At 47.6% G+C, this 23,847-nt stretch overlaps 1 protein-coding gene across 3 annotated transcripts; it reads left to right on the plus strand.

Annotated features, from left to right (window-relative positions):
• Positions 1–3,829: 3,829 nt before the first annotated feature.
• LOC309400439 (BTB/POZ domain-containing protein KCTD11-like) lies at positions 3,830–20,548 on the plus strand. Of its 3 annotated transcripts, XM_081968933.1 has the most exons (4): positions 3,830–3,869; positions 5,864–6,947; positions 16,793–16,813; positions 20,507–20,548. In XM_081968933.1, exon 2 carries the CDS (start codon positions 5,878–5,880, stop codon positions 6,874–6,876), a length of 999 nt encoding a protein of 332 aa, XP_081825059.1. In that variant the 5' UTR covers positions 3,830–3,869; positions 5,864–5,877; the 3' UTR covers positions 6,877–6,947; positions 16,793–16,813; positions 20,507–20,548. The 3 variants fall into 3 exon arrangements, with proteins under 3 accessions (XP_081825059.1, XP_081825058.1, XP_081825057.1); XM_081968932.1 differs by lacking the exon at positions 20,507–20,548 and having other exon boundaries at positions 16,793–17,116; XM_081968931.1 differs by lacking the exons at positions 16,793–16,813; positions 20,507–20,548 and adding an exon at positions 8,620–10,255.
• The last annotated feature ends 3,299 nt before the right edge of the window (positions 20,549–23,847 follow it).

Raw genomic sequence — 23,847 nt, forward strand, 5'->3', positions numbered from 1 at the left:
CGTAAGGAGCTTTGGGGGAGGTCCGTCGTAACTCTGAACATTCGCTTAACTCGTTGGTCGTTAAGTCGAGGATTACCTGCCTGCTTTGACTGCAAACTTAGCGCAAAGGGGACATCGGTCAGAGGTTTGACCTCTTCCCTGGCTAAGACCAACCATTTTGCCCAAAATTCAGCCTTGATATGTGTATCTTTGATGTCAATCATTCAATAAAGGATTCCTCGATCCACCAGATCAGCAAGCAATCTGGTTGGCTGCAGGAATGAGCCCGTTTCGGAGACTGAGGATAGTTCAATGCAGAATAACACAGTCGGAAGGGACCTTGGAGGTCATCTAGTTCAACCCCCTGCCCAAGATCATAGAAACAGGGCTGGAAGGGACCTCGGAGCTCTCCTAGTCTAGGCCAACCTCCTGCCCGAGATAGTAGGAACATAGGCCTGGAAGGGGCCTTAGAGGTCTTCTAGTCCACCCCCCCTGCAATCTCTTCTTAAAAGCCTCTAATGATGGAACAACCACAACTTCCAGAGCACCCACAATGTTCTTGTGTCTTGGGGTTCAGTAAAGCCCGCCAATGGCCAGCTTCTGCGCCTTCTCCAAGAGGGCCCATCCGAGGGTCTCCATGTTCGGGCAGAGGTGACTGGCAGAGTAGCAGCTGCTTGGGTAGGTGCCCAGGCCCGTTCCCTCCTGTCCCAGGTAGGACGTGCCGAGCCGTCCGTCCCGGAGCAGGAAAGGATGTGAGGCACCTTTGCGATGGCTCCTGTGGCTGACTCACCTGCCTCAAGCCAGGGCATGAACGCCAGGTGGGTTGGTTTGTCCGTGGTTTGGATTAACCACGTTTCCTCCTTTAGCAACAGGGTGCAACATCCATCAGGGATGACCAACTCCGAATCCTTCAGGGGGAGAGCTTTGAACCTTGGGATGGACAGAGAAGGAAGCTTGGGAAGTTGGAGCAAGTCACCTCCCCCGGGGTGGTCCTTTGGAGCAGGGGGTCTCCAACCACGGACACTTTAAGACTGGTGGACTTCAACTCCCAGAATTCCTCAGCCGGCTTCGCTTTAAGACTGGTGGGCTTCTGGGCGTTGAAGTCCACAAGTCTTAAAGTCCTCAAGTTTGACAAGAACTGATTTAAACTGTGCTGAGATTGGCTGGGGAATTCTGGGAGTTGAAGTCCACAAGTCTTAAAGTCCTCAAGTTTGACAAGCATGGATTTCAACTGTAGTGAACCTGGCTGGGGAATTCTGGGAGTTGAAGTCCACCTCTTTTTAAAATTTCCCAAGTTGAAAAGCACTGGTTTAAGCAGCCCTTGCAAAGCATGCTGGCTGGGGAATTCTGGGAGTTGAAGTCCACCTCTCTTCGAAGTTGCCACCTTGGGAGTTTTTCTACCTGAGACGGGGGCGGAATAAGGCCGGGGTGAGCCAAGGCCGCCGAATCAGGCCACAGAGCCCGGTGACTCACCCAGCCAGTCTGAAATTGCATGCAGGTTTTGCAACGCCACCGGAAAAACACAAAACGTTTGCGGGCGGTCAGTGAGGGAGGGTGTGCGTTCAGACAAACACGACAACAAGGATTACGTGCCACTGGAAACGGGGCCCTGCTAGATGCGGAGGAGGAGGAGGAGGAGGCTTTCCGGCTTTCCATTTAGGGAGCTGGTTGGTTTGGTTCCCTGCCCGGGGAAGAGGGCCGGGCAGAGACGGAGGCGTCATGAGCCCTGGAATTTCAATAAGGCGGCCCTGGGAGCCGAGCCCTTCCGCTCCCAAACCCCGGATTGGAGGCAGGTTGCAAAATGCCAGCAGTCCTCCTCGCCTTGCGACCGTTCGTTTAGTGACCGTTCAAAGTTACAACAGGAAAAAGTGATTTGTGACCGTTGCTCGCGCTTACGACTGTTGCAGCCGTAAGGGATCCACGTTCCAATGCTCGGCAACCGGTTTTGTATTCGTGATAGTGGCAGCTTCACACGATTTGGGACCTTCTGACCAGCCGAGTCCATGGGGGAAGCCAGATTCACTGAATGACACGGTCACTAACTGAGCAACGGCAGCGGTGCGCTTAACGACCGTGGCCTGGAAGGTTGTAAAATGGGAGCGAAGCTCACTTCTCTGAGCAACCGAAATTTTGGCCTCGGTTGTGGTCCTCAGTTAAGGCTTAGCTGAGTCTACAGTATTCCATCCTCCTGTTCCTTCCCACAACAACCTCCCTGCTAGGTAGGCCGAGCTGAGGAAAGAAAGAGAAAGAAAGAGAGAGAGAGGGAGAGAGAAAGAGAAAAAAGAGTGAGAGAAAGGGAAAGGGAAAGAAAAAAGAGAAAGAGAGAGAGAGACAAGGGGACAGAAAGAAAGAGAGAAAGGAAGAGAGAGAGAGAAAGAGGGAAAGAAAGAAAGAGAAAGGGAGAGAAAGAAAGTGAGAGAGAAAGAGAGGGGGAAAGAAAGAAAGAGAAAGAGAGAGACAGAGAGAGAGAGAAAGGGAAAGAAAGAAAGAGAAAGGGAGAAAGAAAGAGAGAGAGAGAGAGAGAGAGAAAGAGAGTGAGAGAAAGGGGAAGGGAAAGAAAGACAGACAGAGAGAAACAGAAAGAGAGGGAGAGAAAGGGAGAGAAAAAGAAAGAGAGAAAGAGAAAAGGAGAGAGGGAAAGAAAGAAAGAAAGAGAAAGAGAGAGAAAGGGAGAGAAAGAAAGAGAAAAAGAGAGAGAGGGAAAGAGAGGGAAGAAAGAAAGAGAAAGGAGGAGAGAGAGAGGGAAAGAAAGAAAAAGAGAGACAGAAAGAGAGGGAAAGAGGGGGAAGAAAGAGAGAGGGAAAGAAAGAAAGAAAGAAAGAAAGAAAGAAAGAAAGAAAGAAAGAAAGAAAGAGAGAGGGAAAGAAAGAGGGAAAGAAAGAGAAAGAAAGAGAGGGAAAGAACGAAAGAGAGAAAGAGAGGGAAAGAGAGAGAGGGAAGAAAGAAAGAGGGAAAGAAAGAGAGAGAGAGAGAGAGAGAGAGAGAGAAGGGGGGCGGGGGGCGGGATTGGGACTGTCCCAAAGTCTCAAGAACTCAGGCGGCCCCCCCAGGGGGCATTTGAACTCGGGTTTCCCACTTTCCCACGCAAACTTTTCAAAAGTTTGCGCTGTCCAAAACCCGAACTGCTGGGGGCTGTCTCACCACCCCCCCCACGTCTCTGGCACCCACCAACCCCAAGCACCGAATAGGAATCGAATGGAGACCCTGCCGCAAGAAGGCGGGATCCCAAGTTGTGAGACGCTCCCACCGCCCACTGCCCACCCATCATCCCCCACCGCCCACCACCCATCATCCCCCGCCGCCCTCGGGGGGGCGCGTTTCTTCTCCAGGACGACTCAACGGCGGGATGGCACCGCTCCAGTCGCTTGTTGCGGGATGATCGCGGGGACGACCACCGGGGGGGGGGGGGGGCAGAGGTCCCCACTCCTCCGTCCGGGGGTCCGGGGTTGGAGGGGGCGGGAAGGGTTGAGACATACGCACACCCGGGACCTGGAGGAGGTCCTAGGCCAGCCAGGGGGTCTGTTCCAGATTGCGGCGAGGCTCCGTCGCTGAACGGGACAGAAGCGGCGGCGGCGCCCCCACCCCTCCGTCCGGGGGTTCGGAGTTGGAGGGGGCAGGAAAGGTTGAGACCCCCACCCGGGGACCCAGAAGGAAGTCCTAGACCCGCCAGGGGTCGGTTCCCAATTGCGGCGAGGCTCCGTCGCTGAACGAGGCAGAAGCGGCGGCAGCGCCCCCACCCCACCTACCGGCTGCTTTCCCGGGGCGGGGAACGAGCCCTACCCGCCCCCGCCGCTCCCGCCCCTATAAAGAGCCGCCGCCGCCGGCAGCGCCCAGAGAAATCCGATCGGACCAGGCGCGCTTGCTTTCCCCGCACCGGAGACCCCCGGCAGGTAAGGAGACCCCTCCCCTCCTCCATCACCCTCGGGGAGGGGAGAGCTGGTCAACCCCCCCCACAAGCCCACCCCTCGCTCCTTCTGCTCCCCTCCCCCGCTGGAGGGATCACAGCCGGGGACCCTCGCCCCCTCCAGTCCGTGGGAGGGGGAGGGGGGCTTCCCAGGACGAGCCCCCCGCTTTAGGGCAGGGAGGACTCCAGTTCCCATCCTCCTTCGCCTGATGGGAGCGGAGTCCCAGGCTTCCCTCCCCCACTTTTACAGCTTCTGATGTTCTGCCCCCTCCCCCAATTCACACACCCCTTTCGGGAGGGGCGCAGAAGAGGAAGGGGGGAGCCCACCCAAAGCTGCAGCCCAGCCCGTCCCGGACCCCTCCGGGGGGCAGGATCCCACTGGGACGTCCCAGACTGGGAACCGCCCCCACCTGGCCGGGAAGGCGCCCCTTCCCCGCCCCCCGCCCCCGCCCCTTTTGCCTGGGACCTCAGCTCTGCAAGCGCCTCTGCTTGCCTTTAACAGCCCCCCCCCACTCCCTCCCCCCCCCCTCAGCCCCGAAAAGTGTGGGTGGAGGGAAGGCGACCCAAGACGGGATTTTGGAAAGAGTTGCGAAGATTTTTTTCTCTCCCACGTTGGAAAATTATATCAGGTGGTGTTTGCTCGTTTGTTTATTCCGTTTATCTGACTCTCTCTCTCTCTTTCTCTCTCTCTCTCTGTTTCTATCTATCTCTCCGTCTCTCTCTAAATCTCTATTTTCCCTATTTCTCCCTATTTCTCTCTCTATTTTATATATCTCTTTCTCTCTGTTTCTCTCTCTCTCTCTCTCTCTCTCTCTAACTCTCTATTTTCTCTCTCTTTCTATGTATATCTATATCTTTCTCTCTTTCTTTCTCTCTCTATATAGTATCTATAGGGCAGAAAATCTCTATTTTCCCTATTTCTCCCTATTTCTCTCTCTATTTTATATATCTCTTTCTCTCTGTTTCTCTCTCTCTCTCTCTCTCTCTCTCTCTAACTCTCTATTTTCTCTCTCTTTCTATCTATATCTATTTTTCTTTCTCTATTAGATATATATATATATCTTCCCCCCTCTCTCTGGTATCTATTTTTCTATCTCTATCTTTCTCTCTCTTTCCATCTATAACTTTCTTTCTTTCTTTCTTTCTTTCTCTTTTGCTATCTATCTCTATCTTCCTCTCTCTCTTTCTATCCATAACTATCTATCTATCTATCTATCTATCTATCTATCTATCTATCTATCATCTCTTTTTCTTTCTTTTTCTCTCTTTCGCTATCTATCTCTATCTTCCTCTCTCTCTCTTTCTATCTATCTATATCTATCTATCTATCTATCTATCTATCTTTTTTTTTCTTTCTTTCTTTCTCTTTCGCTACCTATCTGTCTTCCTCTCTCTCACTCTATCTATCTATCTATCTATCTATCTATCTATCTATCATCTATCTATTAAATTATTATGCCCCCCCCCTCCTCACTGTTACCGTAGCTCTGGATGGCTCACAATACAGGTTATCCTCGACTTTACAACCATTCGTTTAATGACCGGGATGTTATGACAGTGCTGAAAAAAGTGACCTATGACCATTTTTCACTCTTAACAACCGTTTCAGTAGATCACGTGGTCAAAATCCAGATAGTCACAGTATCCTATGGTCAAGAGATTCCGTTTTGTGACCATCCCACAAGCAAAGTCAACCGGGGGGGGAGCCTGATTCACTTAACAACTGTATTTCTCACTTAACAACTGCAGTGATTCACTTAACAACAGTGGCAAGAAAAGTCATTAAAATGGGGCTAAATTGTACTGATAAGTCTAACGCTATAATATCAATCATCTTCATTTAACTACCCCATAATCCCTTGCGGGATGGAGTCTGGGCAACTGAATGATTCAGAGGATGACATCGGAAGCTCGGGAAAACAGCAGGTGCACCCATCCATCACACCCCAAATCACGCACCCCCTTCTCATCTCCCCACAGGTGTCTTCGTGAGGATGCCGGACACTTGCCAGGACCCAGGCCGACTTGGCCCACTGGTGACCCTGAACGTGGGGGGGAAACTCTACAGCACCACCCTGGAAACCTTGACCCGCTTCCCTGACTCCATGCTGGGCGCCATGTTCCGGGGTCCCCAACCGGCCCTCCTGGACAGCTGCGGGAACTACTTCATCGACCGCGACGGCAAGACTTTCCGCCACATTCTGAACTTCCTCCGGTTCGGCCGCCTGGATCTTCCGGAGGGCTACGCCGAGCTCTCCCTGCTGCGGGCCGAAGCGGACTTCTACCAGATCCGTCCACTCCTGGAACAACTGCGGCGGGTCGAGGCGGAGCGATGGCGGCAGCGGAGCAACGCGGTGCTCCACGCCGATGTGGACGTGACCCAGCGCCAGCTGCATTTCAACGTGCGCCGCGGACCCCAAAACTATGAGCTCAGCTCTTGCATCGTGGAGATCTTCACCGCCAACGTCTTCTGCACCGACCGGCACTTTCTGGCTGGACTGCGTAGACAGCTGGGCTGCCTTGAGTGTGTCAACGAGGATTTGGACGAAGGGTCTTCTGACGGACAGCCGGACCCGTCACGGAAAGGATCACGTCTTCCCAAAACTCAGCCAACCCTCCGGGAAAGCGGAGAAAGGAAGAGGTGGTCTAGTAATGGCGACCGGAGAATTTCTCCGGATGACTCCCCGGACGAAGACACGGAGACGGATGATGAGATGCTGGACGGTTCCCCGGGAAGGTCCTGCGTGGAAGCCACGACGTGCCACCATCTGTGTTTGGAGTGGGCCCCGTGGCCGGCCACGCTGCCCGCCGCGGAGTACGCCAAACAGAAGTTCCGCCAGCTACGGGTGGACGGGCGAGAGATCAGCTCCTCCAACCAATTCCTGGAAGAGGTCCTGAAGGTGGCCTTGGCCCAAGGCTTCCGGGTGGATTCGGTCTTCCCGGATCCGGCTGATATCCTGAACGCCCGTTCTTTGCGTTTCGTACGACAGTGAATAGCTCAGCCAAACGTTCGGGGCAGAGGCAGCCCTTGGCAGCCGACGCTACCGCGAGGCGGACCAAAAAGGTAAGCAGGAACCTTGGCCTGACATGGTTTGAAATGATCCAGCGCAAGGATGGCTAACCTTTGTCTCGCCGCATGCCGAAAGCTTAGGGGTTTGCTGCCTGAGCAGGGGGTTGGACTAGAAGACCTCTAAGGTCCCTTCCAACCATTACAGGTAGTCCTCGACTTACAAACATTCATTTAGTGACCGCTGAAAGTTACGACCGCACGGAACCAAGCGGCTTACGGCCGTTTCCACACTTCAATTAAGAACATCCCCAGGGTCATGGGAGCCAAATTCAGCCACCTGGCAACTGACTCCTATTTACGACGGTCGCAGTGTCCCGGCCGTCCCATGATTCCCCCTTTAGCAACCTTCGGACAAACCAAAGTCCCCTGAGGAAGCCAGATTCGTTTAGCCATCGTGTGACGAATTTAACAATTGCGGGGATTCCCATAACAACGGTGAACGGAAAGCTCGTAAAACGGGGCAAAACTCGCTTAAATGTCCTGCTTAACGACAGAAATTGGTCGTAAGTCGAGGACTGCCCGTAGAGGGGCAACTCGTAAGCCTGAAATTGTAACTTGGGGGTGGGGGTGGGGGTGGAACAAAGGCATGCTCTGTTCTGAACTACGGTTCGCTTAACCAGGTTTACGGCTTCAACAGGCCTTAAGATGGTTTGCTCCCTTGTGTTATGCCCCAACAGCGGTGGGCAGATTCACATGGCACCTTTCATTGAACACACCTGATTCTGGATTGGCGCAATGTCTAAATCCGTGGCACCAGGGGCCACGATTCGGATTTGGCCAAGGGCTTCCCCCCCCCGCCCCCGTTTCCCCGAAAATAAGACCTAGCGGGATTTTTCAGGCTGCTGGTCATATAAGCCCTACCCAGTGTGGAAATCTCAACACACACACCCCACCGGTTCTGTGGGCGTGGCTTGGTGGTGGAGGGATCATGTGACTAGGTGGGCGTGGCCATTTCCCCCCCAAGTTCAGCTATTTTTTTTAGATTTTTCAAAATGCTTTAGAAAGCTTTGAAAAATAGCTTCTTCCGACCATCTCTTCTGATTGACCGATTGAGGGGCTGCCCCCCCAAAAAAGAGGGGGTGAACTCATTTTCCAAAGCCCCTGGAGGCAGAGCACGAAGCAATGGATGGAAACTAATCAAGGAGAGAAGCACCCTGGAATTCAGGAGACATTTCCTGACCATTAAGCAGTGGAACTCCTTGCCACCTGCACTTAGGGGTGCTTCGTCCCTGGAGGTTGATAACGAAAAGTCTGGACAGCCTACATGTCTGGAATGGTACGGGGTCTCCTCCTTGAGCAGGGGGGGTTGGATTAGATGACCTCCAAGGTCCCTTCCCACTGTCATTCTGAGCAGGGGGGGTTGGACTAGATGACCTCCAAGGTCCCTTCCCACTCTGTCATTCTGTAAGGGCTACCAGGCTGAGCGGAGGAGAAGAGCTGCCCGGCCCAGGCGGTGAGTGGTACATGGGGACGGTGGGGAGGTCATAGGGGGAGGGAACTTGAGAAGGGGACAAACCGGCTTTTGTCTGAAGCGGCTGCCTGGCTCCAGAATCCGCCTTTGTCTGCCTTAACTCAGCGAGGCCTCCCCGTTTCTCTCTCACCCCCCATTACCTTCTCCTTCCACCTCCCTAACACCCCCCACCCCCACACCCCCACCCCCGTCTAGATCCCACCTGTCGCCTGAGCTTTCGGCCTCCGGATGGACACAGCGGAAGACACCGAAGAGAGGAAGACGATGGACGAGGAAGGCTTGAGCATCCGTGGGGGGGGGGGGGGAGCAGGAATGGCATCGTAGCGACGTCACCCTGAGAAGGATGGCATCCCAAGACCCCCTTCCCCTCCCTCCCCCGTGACGTCTGCATTGGCTGCAGCCTAAAACTCAGAAGTCCTCGATGTACGACGGGTCACTTAAGCAAGAGTTCAGGGTTATGACAGAGACCCTGCTCAACCCCCCCCCCAAATGTAGAGGTAGTCCTCGGCTTACGGCCACAATTGAGCCCCGAATATCTGTGGCTCCACAGGACACTTTTTTTTTAAAGTGAATTTTGCTCCGTTTTAACAACCTTTCGGTTGTTAAGCGAATCTGGACTCCCCCCCCTTTCCTTGGCTTGGCTTGGCGGAAGGTCGCCAAAGGGGGACCCCGCAACCGTCGTAAGTACATGCCGGTTGGCCAAGCGTCTGAATTCACGTGACCGAGGCAGCGGTCGTAAGTGTGAAAAAGGATCTCTTTTTTCAGGGAGGTCACTTTGGGCGGTCGCTAAATGAACTGTTGTAACTCGAGGAGTTAGCTGTAATCTACATCAGGCGGGGGGGAGGGGGAAGTAAATGGCAACTGAGGAGGATTTAAGGGATGCAGCTAATCCTTGACTTACGACCGTTCCCTTAGAGACTGTCCAGACTTACAACGGACCTCCGCCCGGCGGGGTGGGGGGGTAGAGTTACTTACAACCCAGTTCCGAAGTTCTGATGCACTCCCCCCCCCGAATCCCGTGATCACATGACCACAAGTCCCGTTCCTGGAAACTGGCCTCTTTTTACAGCCATTTGCAATATCCCCCGTGCATGTGACTCATTTAACGACCGAAAACTGGCCTTCTAGTTTTTGGCAAAGCTGGCCCACAGACAACCGCTGGTTCGTTGAAAGACAGCCGAGGTCACTTAACAACTACCGTTAAAAAAAAAACCATCGTAAAATCTGGCGACTGATCCGGGTTATGGACTTACCACCGCGATAGGCGGGTTCCATGACGGTTGTAAGTCAAGGACTACCTATCATGAGATAATCCGATGACAGGTAATTAATATAATTGGGGGGGGGATATAATTTAATGAACTTAATGGGGTGTTGATTGTACCCCTCCCTCTTTCCTTAACTTATTTTGCTTCTAATTGTTGATGAGCATTTTCACACATGTCTGCACACAAAGGGGGCGCACTTGAAAGGGGCACGACTCCCTCTGGGGAAGATGGGAGGTGTAGTCCAACCCCCTCTGAAAGGCAAAGGGAATTCTGCCCCCTAGATAAGTTTTCCTGGTGCCTTTTCGACTGCGGTTGGCAAACCAGACACACAAAAGAACGAACAACGAATTGTGTTCTCGGCACGGGTACAAAGGGGGGAAGAACATCGCGCAAAAATTGTGTAGGTTGATTTCACACACACGCGCACACTCTTCGAGAGCAACGCAAGTGCCTGCCTGTGTGGGGTGGAGGATGGCGATACCTCGCAAAAATGCAAGGCCTCCTCGGTGTGTTGATTGCCACGTGACAATAAAGCTCGGCAATGTTGTGCTTTTTCCCTGTGATCCTCCTCCTTCTTTTTTAACGAGCCCATAATCCCTTGCGGGGGTGGAGACTGGGCAACTGAATGGAGAGCTGAGTGTTTTACTGGCCGGATGCCTTTCCCTGTCGCCAATGAGGAGTTTTGTTCGGCAGTTATATTCTCATTGTGCCCAGAGAGAGAAAAATCTGCCTCTACCTAGGATCGAACAAAGAGCCGGCGGGGGCCAGGTCCAAGATACACCATCCCAGAGAACCGTTGGTCCATTTAACGACTGAGGTGCTCGCTTTGTGACCGCACCGGTCACTTAACGACCAGCCAGGCAGAAAAGGATGATAAAATCACAATTCTTTTTTCTTTTTCCTCCATTCCTCTTTGTGAAAATTTAATTAAACCTGCAATGGCTGTGGGTATTTGAAGAGAGATTTTGGGGGATTATGGACCCTCTCCCTGGGATAAGGGGGGGGGATAGGTGGGGGAGGTTGAGGGGGGGGCACAACGGCTAAGTGGAGATTAGCATGCATGGAAACACGGGTGGGTTAGAGAAGGGGCAACCCAGGGGTTTATTTTTAATGCATTAAAGTGGGTTTTTTGCTTGAAATATACCAAAGAAATCTTATTTTCACCAGCTGCCTGTTTTTATCAATGGAAGGGAATATTGGCAGTTCCTGCCACTTTAAGAGGGGTTGGACTTCAACTCCCAGGATTCCTGCCACTTTAAGAGAGGGTGGTGGTGGCTTCCGGGAGTTGAATTCTGGGAGTTGAAGTCCGTCCCTCTTCAAACTGACCCAGATTGAAAAACACTGATTTAAAGATTGTTCACTTTAATTTTCCCCCCTTTTATCTGCTTTTATCCTATTTTATCTTGCTTTGAACGGCATTCGCCCACCCTCCCTCCTTCAGTTAATATCCCACCTGGCCCAAAGACCCGAATCGGTGCCTTCTGGGTTCCGGAATCCCATTTTTGGGGGGCATCTTTTCCAAACTGCTCCGAGTTTGGAAAAGTTTCTTGTTTTTGAGATGGGGAAATAGTAGGATTTGTTTTCTGCGCTCTTGATGGAGTTTTCGTAGGGGCAAAATCGCACAGGGCAAACATTGGCCACCCCGAATGTTACACCCAACCTGCGTGTCATTTGTGATAAGACTCCTGGTGTTAAGTGTGTGTCTTTTGCACCACTCCCTCGTGGGTGATTCACGCAGCCCGGAGCGGAGGTAGCTGCTGACCTACATTCTCCTTTGGGTCTGAGTAAGCTTACTCACTCCTACTCCGGCCCGGTTTCTCCTCCGCACAACTATTAACATGCAAAGGTGTCTCACGTGTTTCCTTGCTCACACCTCACACCTGGCTGCTTGCGCAGGGAGAGTTTTGTCTTGCAAGGTTGGCAAGGTTGAAGAGCAGGAGGCCGGGGCAGGAGAGGGTGGGGAGTTGGTTGGAAGCGGGGAAGGGGCACCAACAAGACATCTGCAATCAAGGCAAGGAGGCGGCCAAAACACCTGGTCGGGCGAGGGGCTGCAGGTGGGGAAGGACAGGTAGAATATCCCACACACACACACCCCTCAAGGAGGATGTGCAGAGGGATTCTTCCACTTTCAGGTCCCTTCGCTTTGAAGCTGATGAGGTCTCCTAGTTGGGTCGTGAAAGGTCTGCAAGGGAGCCCCCAAGCTCAGAGAGAATGAATCCCCCCCCCCATCTTAGGCTCAGTCGTGTCTCCTGAGGAATTCTGGGAGTTGAAGTCCACCCATCTCCAAGGTGTGAAGGCTGAGTAAGGCCGCGTCACAATCGCAACTGTCGCGGCAGAGCTGACTCCTCTGCCAGACTGATGGGAAAACCCTTACATGAGGCACTTGGGAAGGACCCTCAAGGGTCATCTAGTCCAACCCCGTGTGGGTAAACCAGTTCAACCATTTGGGAGAGCTGGCGCCCAGCTTTTTCTTCACAAGTCCCGTTGTGGTCAAAAGCTGGTTTGCCAAAAACAACAAAATCCCTTTGAAGTTAACAACCGAAATATGCGTATAACACACAGAGCACAGCTGGTCCTTGACTTACAACCGCTGGTTTAGTGACCGTCCCAAGTTACAACAGCACTGAATGACTCACGGCCGTTTTTCACCCTTATGACCGTTGCGGCATTCCCCGTGGTCACGTGATCGAAATTGGCAACTGACTCATATTTACGACGATCGCAGAGTCCCTGGGGGTGTGTGTGTCACGTGATCCTCCTTTTGCGACCTTCTCACAAGCCACATCAATGGGGAAGCCCGGATTCACTTAGCGACCATGTTACTCGCTTAATCCCTGCACAGATTCATTTAACAACGGTGGTGGCAAGAAATGTCAGAACGCGGGATGCAAGTCACGTCACAAAGGTCTTGCTTAGCAGCGGAAGCCTTGGGCTCAACTGTGGTCGTTAAACCGAGGACTTCCTGTATGCCAAACTCTCTGCAAAGCTTTGTCGAGACCCTGAATTCACGTCCATATACAGAATAACAAGTTGGAAGGGAGCTTGGAGGTCATCTAGTCCAGCCCCACCTGCCCAAGCAGGAGACCCTGCCCCATTTTCTGACCGATGGCAGCCTGGTCTCTTCTTGAAAGCTTCCAGGGATAAAAAAAAATTCTAGATAGTGCAGAGATGAATAGGCTGACAGTGAAAATAAAGGACAAAGAGGAATCAGTGTACTTCAAGACATGGGGAAGATTTGATGAATGGTTTGAGAAAGACATACAGAAATAAAGTAAGGGGAAAATATGGAACCCAGATGATAGGCCATTAGGTAGAAAAGGGGAGGAAGAGGGGGGCAAATAGAAAAGAAAATAACAGTATATAAGTATATATTCCAAAGTAAGATACAAAGGGGAAAAAGAAATATAATCAGGATAGATTTGAGAAGGAAAGAGAACAAGAAATGATATTTAACTATTTTTGGGTCTGTGGAAATACCACCCCAAGAAAGTAAAAAAATTAAGAACTGGAAGAGACACCTACAACAATAGAAAAAGAAAGGAAGAGAGGAGAGGAAGAGGAGGGACGGAAGAGAGAGGTAGGGAGAGGAAGATGGAAGGGAGAAGGAGAGAGGGCAGGAAGGGGAAGAGGAAGAGAGGAGGAAGGGAGAGGTAAGGGAAGAAGGAAGGGGAAGGAGAGGAGGAAGAAAGGAGAGAAGGGAGGGAAGGAGAAAAGAAAGGACAATAGAAAAAGAAAGGAAGAGAGGAGAGGAAGAGGAGGGATGGAAGAGAGAGGTGAGGAGCGGAAGATGGAAGGGAGAAGGAGAGAAGGAGAGAGGGCAGGAAGAGGAAGAGAGGAGGAAGAGAGATGGAAGAGAAAAGGAGAGAAGGAGAGAGGGCAGGAAGAGGAAGAGAGGAGAAGGCTCCACTCCAAGAGCCTTCCAGGCAGAAAAAAACCATTTTGTGTTGCATTTTTGGATTGGATTGGATTGGATTTATGCTGATAAATAAACCAAGGGAGACTAGTATAGATCTATTTCAAGCTATTTAGCTCTCATCAGCTAGCCAAACCCTTACTGGGATTCGAACCTGGGCTGTTTTTACAGGTTTTTCTGCCTGGAAGTCTCCTGGAGTGGGGCTGAAAGGCAAAAGGGAAGCAGTATCCTCCCTCCCATATTTGGCCACACCAGGTGCTTTGACAAAAGAAAAAACACTTCGTCATTCCCCTGGCTCAGCTGATAAGGGAGGAGAGCTTGTGGCTTAGAGGTTAATATAATTGCCTCCCATGTAAAAACAGTCCAAGTTCGAATTTGTCCGGGATGGTATATAAAAATTTCTGCCTTGCACCTATGACAGGGTCAGACTAGAAGACCTCCAGGGTCCCTTCCTGCCTTATGGTTTCTATGATTCTAAGATTCTTGCCACTCCCCCCCCCCCCACGACACACCAAGCTCTAGAACCCGTGGCCCAACAGGACATGGAAACGGGGGTTCCGGATAACCCCCAAGGCCCCGCCTACTCCTTCCCTGCTCCGCCCACCTGGTACTCCCCATGGGCCCTCCAGCGGCTCCCTGCTGGGGGTCCTTGACCCCGGCTGTCCTCCTCTTCCTCCTCCTCCTCTTTCTCCTGCCCAAGGGGCCCACGGAGGGCTGCCTCCACTGCGGGCACCAGTTCAAAAACCTGAAGATGCGTTTTGCCCACCTCTGTGCCCGCTACCAAGAGCATTTCGGCCGGAGGGGCTGCTCCAAGTACCCCTGGGGGGCAAAGGCCGTCCGGGAGTTCGCTTTAGGTAGAGGGAGACTCCAGGGTTTCAAACTGGGGAGGGGGTGATAGAGAAGGGGGAGGCAAAGCAACCCACCCAATACCCATAGGAGGGACATCACCCTACCCCTGGGGCGGGGAGAGGCTTTAGGTCTCCAAAGTGCCACCCCCCCCAACCTGATTTTTGGGACCCGCGGGGGCATTGATCGTCAGAACTTCAGATCCTGAAGTTCGGTTCGGTTGTAACGTCAATAAATCCATCAGACTAGAGCTGGAAGGGAACCCTAGAGGTCATTTAGTCCAACCCCCTTTTCCAGCAGGGGACCCAACCCCATTTCAGATGAGGGCCTCGTCTGGTCTTGTTCTTAGGACGACTTCAGGAGGACTCATGGAGTCCAGTTTGTCCGCCGGAATCCTCCAGTCGCTAAGCGAGCAGCTGTTAAGTCGAGGACCGGTTCGCGCCAGGCGTCACTTTTGTGGCCTCGCACGAACGCGTGCCATTCTCCTTCCTGCAATGGTTGTGCTTCTGCCGGACACCGGGTCTCGTAACAACAGCCCTGCAAGGCGGGACGGGTCGAAGGGCACAGAGTTGGCCCTATGTTGGTTCCAGGGCTGCAGGATGGTCCCCTCCAGGCAGATATCCCACCGGTCGAGCTCTGGCTTGCAACAAAGCCCCTCCTTATTCTGTTTTTTCGCCCTCCAGATGAGGAAGCCCTGGACCTCCTCCTGGAGAAAGCCCATCGTGTGCTCAGAGTGATGGGTAAGGGAGTCCCCGAGTCCTCGGGAGCTTGGGCCGGGGTTCGAAGGCCTGGCTCACCCCCAAATCCATTGCTCAAGGGAGCCTCTGAGTGTGGCTGGGGATGGTGGGAGTTGTAGTCCAAGGCTCTGGAAGGCTCCCCCCACAACCCTCCCCCCCCACCCCCATTGTTTTCCTTAGAAATAAAGCAAAGTTTCGCGGATCTCCCGAAGTTTTGGAACTGGCTGCACGAGGTGAAGATGCCAAGCGAGATGCGAGAAGGTGGGAGAATCCGCACTCGGCTCTTTGGGGGGCGGGGTTTGACTTGAGGGGCGGGGCATGCCTGCCTGCTCTCTCCTTAAGAAAGGGTGTTTCGCACTCGACACCAAGACGCGGGTTAGGATGGAAGCCTGCCAATCGTCTCCGAGGTGACGTCCCAAACGCAACTTTCGGCAGCCTCTTTTCAGATATGGGCAGTCCTCCACTTACGCCCACCATCAAGCCCAGGATTTCTGTCGCTAAGCGAGATGGTTGTTAAGGAGGGTGCGCCCCTTTCGATGACCCTTTTTGGGGGGCTATGGTTGTGAAGCGGATCACCACAGTCATTCAGGGAGTCACACGGTCATTAAGTGAACCTGGTTGTTAAGTGAATCACATGGTCATTAAGTGAATCCAGCTTCCCTGGACTTCGCTTGATAGGAAGGTCGCAAAATGGAATCATGCAACATCCCACCCCTCCCGGGACGCTGCACCGTCGTAAATATAAGTCAATTCTCTGAATGTTGATGAGGTGACCACAGGGTCGTTAAGTGTGAAATAGGGCTCATTTTTTTTCAGTGCCGTTGTCACTTTGAGCGGTCACTAAAGGAACGGTTGTAAGTCAAGGACTGCCTGTATTTTACAAGCAGCATCAAATCCGGGGCTTGGGCGCAGAAGAATTTGGCTGGGACTTTCCTTAGAGAGGGAGCTCAGCTGGCAGGGCGGGTCAGATTGGATGACCTTGTGGGTTCCTTCTGATCTTGACATTTGTCTGCAAAGGGCATTGAGTTGACTCTCGGAACCAAATGATCAAACAGACCCAGGAGTTACATATTATAAAGGGAGGATTTATTTTTTTAAAAATCAAATAAATAATAACAGATATATTAGGAAATCAGCTGGCATGGATAGTACTGGATAATGGACAGACAACAAGGTATTGCTGGAGCTGTCCTTTTGGATGGCGTGAGACGGGCAGCATATAAAATTAGTTCATTTTACAAAATAAATGAGAATATATCTGCCGAACAAAACTCCACACTGGCGACAGGAAAGGGCATCCGGCCAGTAAAATACTCAAGTTTCATTCAGTTGCCCAGATTCCACCCTTGCAAGGGATTATGGGGGTCGTTACAAGAAGATGGTGATAACGATTTTACAAAAATAAATGTGCGACAACAGCACACCCCAGTTCCCAAAGCATCCTTTGTCCCAGAAAGTTTTGCACATCGCACAAAGGATCTAGTCCTCAGTAATGATCAGGCAAAGGTTTACTCTGAATTCTTTCATTATCTGGGGGATATTTGTTCTATCTCTGCTTTCGTTTTTATGTGATTTTTCTTCTCTCTTTCTTTCTCTCTCTCCAGCTCTGTGTCCGCCCGCCTGTCGTAAGTTTTCCTCCTAAAACCCTTGGACGGATAATTGTTTTAATGTCCAGTGATTGATTTTAAAAGGCCAATTTTGATTTTAATTGCGTTGGTGTTTCTGTTTTGCATTTTTAAGTCCTGGTAAGCTGCCGTGAGAGTTGGGGACAGGAAAGTGTAAAATAATAATAATACAAATAATAAGAATACAAATAATAATAATATTAATAATACTAATACTACTATTACTAATAATAATAATAATACTAACACTAATAATGCTATTACTAATAATACTAATAACCACCATCAGTTCCAGTCAATAATATTTATGTTACATTTTTAAATGTTGAGTTTCATATTTAATGAATAAAAGTATAATAAGAATAATACGAAGGATACGAATAATATGAATAATAATAATAATATGGTAATAATAATAATTTACTTTTATTCATTAAACATGAAACTCAGTTTAAAAGTTCAATTGATTGAGTTTCATTTTAATGAATAAAAGTTAACAATAATAATTACTATATTTAATTAATAAACAAATAAAATTTATACATAACTTTTTTATTAATTAAAATACACTTTTAAATGTTCATTTGACTGTTTCATGTTCAATGTATAAAAGTAAATAATAATAATATGAATGATACGAATAATAATAATAATAATAATAATAATAATAATAATAATAATAATAATAATAATAATAATATGGTGGTAATAATAATAATTTACTTTTGTTCATTTAATACGGAACTCATTTGAAATGTTCATTTGACTGAGTTTCATTTTAATGAATAAAACCTAACAATAATAATAACTATAATAAATAAATAAGATGTATACATAAATTATTTATTTATTTATTAAAATACTTTTTAAAATGTTCATGTGACTGAGTTTCATGTTTAATGAATAATAATAATAATAATAATAATAATAATAATAATAATAATAATAATAATAATAATAATAATAATAATAATAATAATAATAATAATAATAAAGATACGATTTGGAGAATAAGGAGATTGCGGTAGTAATTGAAGAGCTGAAGCAGAGGGTTGTTGCCGTTGCTGAAAAGATTAAAAGGTATGAAAATCGAGTAACTCAGTTCAAGGAAAATTCACAGTTCAGAGCAAATCAGCACCAGTTTTATAAGAGCTTAGAAAGTGGAGATGGAGTAACAACAAATGAAAAGCCTGATAAAGAGAAAGCTCTGAAATTCTGGAAGAATTTGTGGGAAAACAACAAGAAGCACAACAGAAGTGCAAAATGGATCAAGCAGGTTGAGGATTTGATTAAAGTGCATAAAATGGAAGATGTGAAAATAACAAAAGAAATGGTGCAAAGGCAGTCAAGAAAAGGGAAGAATTGGAGGGCACCTGGACCAGATGAGCTACGTGGTTTCTGGCTAAAGGCACTTACAAGTATGCACGAAAGATTGGCAGCCCAAATGAACCAGATCTTAAAAACACCTGACAGTGATGACAACTGGAAGGACATTTTTGATGCAAAAAGATAAAGAAAAAGGAAAGGACCCTGGAAACTATGGGCCAATCACCTGTTTGCCAACAACATACAAGCTCCTTACTGGTATCATTGCAAACCAAATTTACGGATACTTGGAAAGAAATGACTTGCTTCCTGTAGAACAGAAAGGATGCTGCAAAAATTCAAGAGGAACAAAAGACCAACTGCTGATTGACAAGCTAATCCTAAAGGATTCAAAGAAAAGACGAACCAAGCTGTTCATGGCTTGGATAGACTATAAGAAAGCGTTTGATTCAGTTCCCCACAGCTGGATCAAGAAATGCCTGAAAATCTTTGGCATCAGCAGCAACATACAAAAATTCATGGAAACTTCAATGAACCTCTGGGAAACGAAGCTTATGGCTAACGGAGAAGAACTGGGTGAAGTTGAAATTAAACGAGGCATTTTCCAGGGGGATTCCCTTTCACCCCTACTTTTTATACTCTCAATGCTACCACTGACAACCATTTGGAAGAAGGTGAACTGTGGATACGAACTTGCAAGGAAAGGACTGAAAATTTCACACTTGGTGTACACGGATGATTTGAAGCTGTTTGGTAAAACGAAAGCTGAACTGAATTTATTAATTGAAAGGACAAAAGAATTTAGCCAAGACCTTGGTATGCAGTTTGGAATTGCCAAATGTGCAACAATGGCAACCAAGGTCCTAGAAGATGATGGAATGCAACTTGAGAATGAAGAAATGATAAAGGCAGTAAAACCAGAAGAAGGCTACAAGTACTTGGGGATTTTAGAGGCCTCTGACGTAATGCATAATAAAGTCAAGGAATTAACCTCAGCCAAGGACATTCGATGAATTCTCAAGATATTAAAGTCCAAACTGAGTGGAGGAAACATCATAAAAGCCATAAATACCTGGGCTATACCTGTGACATGAAACCCAGTTTAAACGTTCAGTTGACTGAGTTTCATTTTAATGAATAAAAGTTAATAATAATTATTATATTTAATTAATAAACAAATGAAATGTATACATGTTATTTATTAATTAAAATACAGTTTTAAATGTTCATGTTCAATGTATAAAAGCAAATAATAATAATATATATGATACAAATAATAATAATAATAATAATAATAATAATAATAATATGGTAGTAATAATAATGGCAGTAATAATAATAATATGGTAGTAATAATAATTTACTTTTGTTCATTAAATACGTAACTCAGTTGAAATGTTCATTTGACTGAGTTTCATTTTAATGAATAAAACCTAACAATAACTATAATAAATAAATAAAATGTATACATAAATTTAATAATTATTTATTTATTAAAATACTTTTTAAAATGTTCATTTGACTGAGTTTCATTTTTAATGAAACTCGGTATTATTATTATTATTATTATTATTATTATTATTATTATTATTAATAATAATAATAATAATAATAATAATAATAATAATAATAATAATAATAATAATAATAATAATAATAACGGCAGATCCACTCGTAATTAGATAGTCCTCAACTTACGACCACAATTGAGCGAAGCAACACAGTTGTTAAATGAAATTTTTCCTGTTTTGTCCTCTTTCTTGTCACCGTTGTTAAATGAATCCCTGCCGTTGTTCAGTTAGTAACTTGGTCGTTAAGTGAATCCGGCTCCCCCCCATTGACCTCGCTGGTCAGAAAGGGAATCCCGTGACTTTGGGACACTGCGACCGTCGTAAACGTCAGTCGGTTGCCGAATGATTGAATTTTGATTGCGTGACCACGGGGATGTCCGCAACGGTCGTAAATGTGAAAAAAATGGTCGTAAGTAACATTTTTCAACGCTGTTGTAGCGGTCACTAAATGGTCGTAAGTTGAGGACTGTGTGACCTAGGAAAACAAATATTGCTGCCCAAAAGAGGAAGAGAGAAGCTAGAAGAATTTATTTTTCTCACAATGAGGCTTTCGAAATTTATTTGGGAGGTCAGAAGAGGTCAAGACCTCGCGGTCGTGCCACACCAAGGCCGCCATTCTGACTTTTTCCCCCTGCCCTGATTCAAATCAGGGATCTCCAAACACGGCCATTTTCCAAGACGGGTGGACTTCAATTCCCAGAATCCCCCAGCCTGCCATGCAATGGAAATGTTGTGTCCCTTTGTGGTTGCCAAGCGGGGGAAAAACTATAATCCCTTTGTGGGTTCCTTCCTCCAGATGTGGTGGCCTCTCTCTTCAATTGTTCTACCTGTCGCAGGGTGGAGATCCGTTGTTGGGACATGAGGACCTGCTATCCAGGTGAGGGGCTGACCCCGACACCTTTCTCTCCCAGCCCCCTGGGGGTTGGGTAGCAGGACCCTCCCTCCTTAGCTGAGCTTTCCCAGTTTCCTCCCATTCCCCCCCCTCCTTCAGCCTCTTTCTAAGGAGCCCTTCCTCTTCCCCCTCCCTCTCTGCTGCTCTAATACACCCCTCTTGTGGCAGGGAGTTCTGCCGGTGAACGGTGGCTTCACCCACCCCTCCACCTTGTCTGCTTCTCTTCTGCCCCCACAGAGTACCAGGGGTTGCCAAAGATCATCCAGCTGTTTCTCTACATTTCCGGATCCTGCTTCTTTCTCGGACTGGTCTCCTGCGCCGTGGAGTGAGTGGACGTCCCCGGGGAGGGGGACCTAGATGGGGAGGGGGCTGAATGGGGAAGGGGAAATTTTCTGTGGGAAATGGGTCCAACTGGCTCTTTGAGTGTTTAAGGTTGCCGACCCCTGGGACTCAAACAATGTTGGCTAGCTTGTGCTTCAGTGGGCTGTGTGAATATAGCCCAAGTCTTTTGTGAAGCCAAGGATCGCAATCTTAAGCTTAAGATGGGTGGACTTCAACTCCCAGAATTCCCCAGGCAGCCTGGGGAATTCTGGGGGTTGAAGTCCACCCATCTTAAACTTCCTGTGGTTGACACACACTGCATAATTTATCTTTTTAGCCATCCTAACTGGGTTTAAGGATCACCCCCTCGTCCAAATGCACCTTTTGGGGGGTCTCTTGTTTGTACAGATAGCCCAAGACTTACAACCGTTCGTTTAGCGACGGTTTAAAGTAACCATGGGACGGACAAACAAGTGACACGATCCGTTTTCACAACTTTTCATGGTTTCACCTGATCAAAGTTCGGACACTTGACAAACTGACTCACATTTATGACGTAACATTTGCAACCATCAGAGGGGCAAAGTCAACCGGGGAGCCAGACTCACTTAACAACCATGTCACTAGCAGAACAAAGGCAGTGGTTCGTTTAACAACGGTGGCTAGAGCAGAAAGATAATAGGAACAGAACAAATTTCGTTTAGCAACTGCGTTGCTTCGCTCAATTGGGGTCGTCAGCCGAGGACTTAATTACCCTAACCACTGCAGGGATTCGCTTAACGACAGAGGCAAAAAGGTCGTAATACGGGGCAAAGCTCACTTTTAAAAATGTCTCACTCCGTGTCGATGGTGGTCGTAATCGAGGACTAACCGTACCCACCTCAGCATCCTGTGCCCCCTCCTCCCCTGCAACCCCAGTATGTGGGGAGTAATTTCCTGAGCTAGCACCGAGCAGGGGATTCTGGGACATGCTGGAGGGGCAGCGGCTTGCAGAGAACGGCACATGGCATGTTTGACATACGTGTATCATGAATCATCCTCCAAAAACAGATCATTAAAAATTGATTGTCTGGACAGATAATATTTTTTTCCTCCTTTTTTTTTCCTTGCAGGTTTCGTTTCCGTCCTGGAGTTGGAAGAAAATAGAAGACGGGGAGAAAATTCGTAATCTTTTCTATGTCCTTGGGCGTGCAAGAACGCAGCTGGCTCCATAACCTTTCTCACCGAACGAGCTGGCTGTATTTACACAAACGGCCATGCGTGTGTGTGTTTATATATATTTTTTTAAAATAGCTTTTTAAAAAGTGACTTTTATTATTGAATGAAACTCGCCATTGTTTCCTATTTGAAACAATCGCTCTAAGCTGGATGACTTATTCATTATTTTAATTCTTTTTCCTTCTTTTATAACTTTGTAAGTCATCCCTTCGGTAGGGAAGACGGACAGCATCAAAATTTAATAAACAGAATAATCGCATAAAATACAGTTAGTTCTCGTCTTACAGCCGTTCGTTTAAGGATGGTTCGAAGTTACAATGGCAATTGTGGTCGCTAGTAAAATAAAATATGAAATTACATTTAAAAACTCAAATAAAACAGAACAACGCAATGCAATCCTACGCAACGCGATCATAGTAACAAGATGAAAAATTAAAATAAAACGTAACAGAAAGTAATAAAATAAAGTTATGTGATATTAAATTAAATTAAAAAGTAAGATGACATTAAGTTTAAAAAGTCAAATAAAACAAAACAAAATAATGCAGCACAACGCGATAATAATAAAAATCAAAAAATTAAAATAAAAAGTAATGAAAAGTAATGAAATAAAAAGTAAATAAAATAAAGTTAAATTAAATTAAAAAGTAAGGTGAAGTTTAATTTAAAGAGTCAAATAAAACAAAACAAAATAATGCAACACAACAGGCTAACAATAAAAACCGAAAAATGAAAATGAAAAGTAATGAAGTAAAAAGTAAATAAAATAAAGTTAAATTAAATTAAAAAGCAAGATAAGATGAAATTAAATTTAAAGAGTCAAATGAAACAAAATACAAAAATGCAATACAGCACGACGCGCTAATAATAAAAAAAATGACAAAACGAAGATAAAAAGTAATGAAAAGTAATAAAATAAAATAGTGACATTAAATTAAACGAAATTAAAAAGATAAGATGATGAGATGGGACACTAAGACGATACAATTCTGCTAATAAAATCATAAAATGAAATAAGTAAAATATTAAATAGTAAAATAAAATTACATCCGATTGAAAATAATAATAATAAAAAGAAAAACAAGTGCCAATGCTAACCCCAACCGAAGAGACGTGTGTCAAATCTCTGAGCATAGGCAAACAGGCCTTTGTTCACCCTGGGCGTGCGAGGGTGGAGTTGGTAGTGCAAGGGTGTAAACAAGCCCCTCGCTGCGGATGGAGGACCTCTGGGGGACCCCTGGCGCCTTCACAGTTGCGTTTTTGGCAGTCCTCCCAGGTCTGTGATGCGTTTGTGATGCAGACGGTGTGTCAGCAGCGCCCTCTGCGCATGGCCCGGGGCGATTTGCGTGGGTGGCAGAAACAAACAGTTAGAGCCTCCACTTCGCTTGGCAAGGGATTAAACGGGGCCTCCCCGCGCACAACCGATTGTGTGACGAAACCACACAACTGGGACATGTGGGGTGAAGCAGCTGCAACACACAGGATCTAGGAATCGCTTAGCTGGCTGACTTAAGGCTGCCATTCTCCACGTCCAACCGTTGCGCTAAATATACAGGTGGCCCACAATTGAGCCCAGAATAACGGAGTTGGAAGGAAGGGACCTTGGAGGTCATCTAGTTGAACCCGAAGGGAGGGAGGGAGGGGAAGGAAGGAAGGAAGGAAGGAAGGAAGGAAGGATAGCAGAATAACAGAACTGGAAGTGACCT

This window comes from Natrix helvetica (assembly GCF_964273705.1).
Source record: "Natrix helvetica genome assembly, chromosome: W".
In the NCBI taxonomy this organism is placed as follows: Eukaryota; Metazoa; Chordata; class Lepidosauria; order Squamata; family Natricidae; genus Natrix; species Natrix helvetica.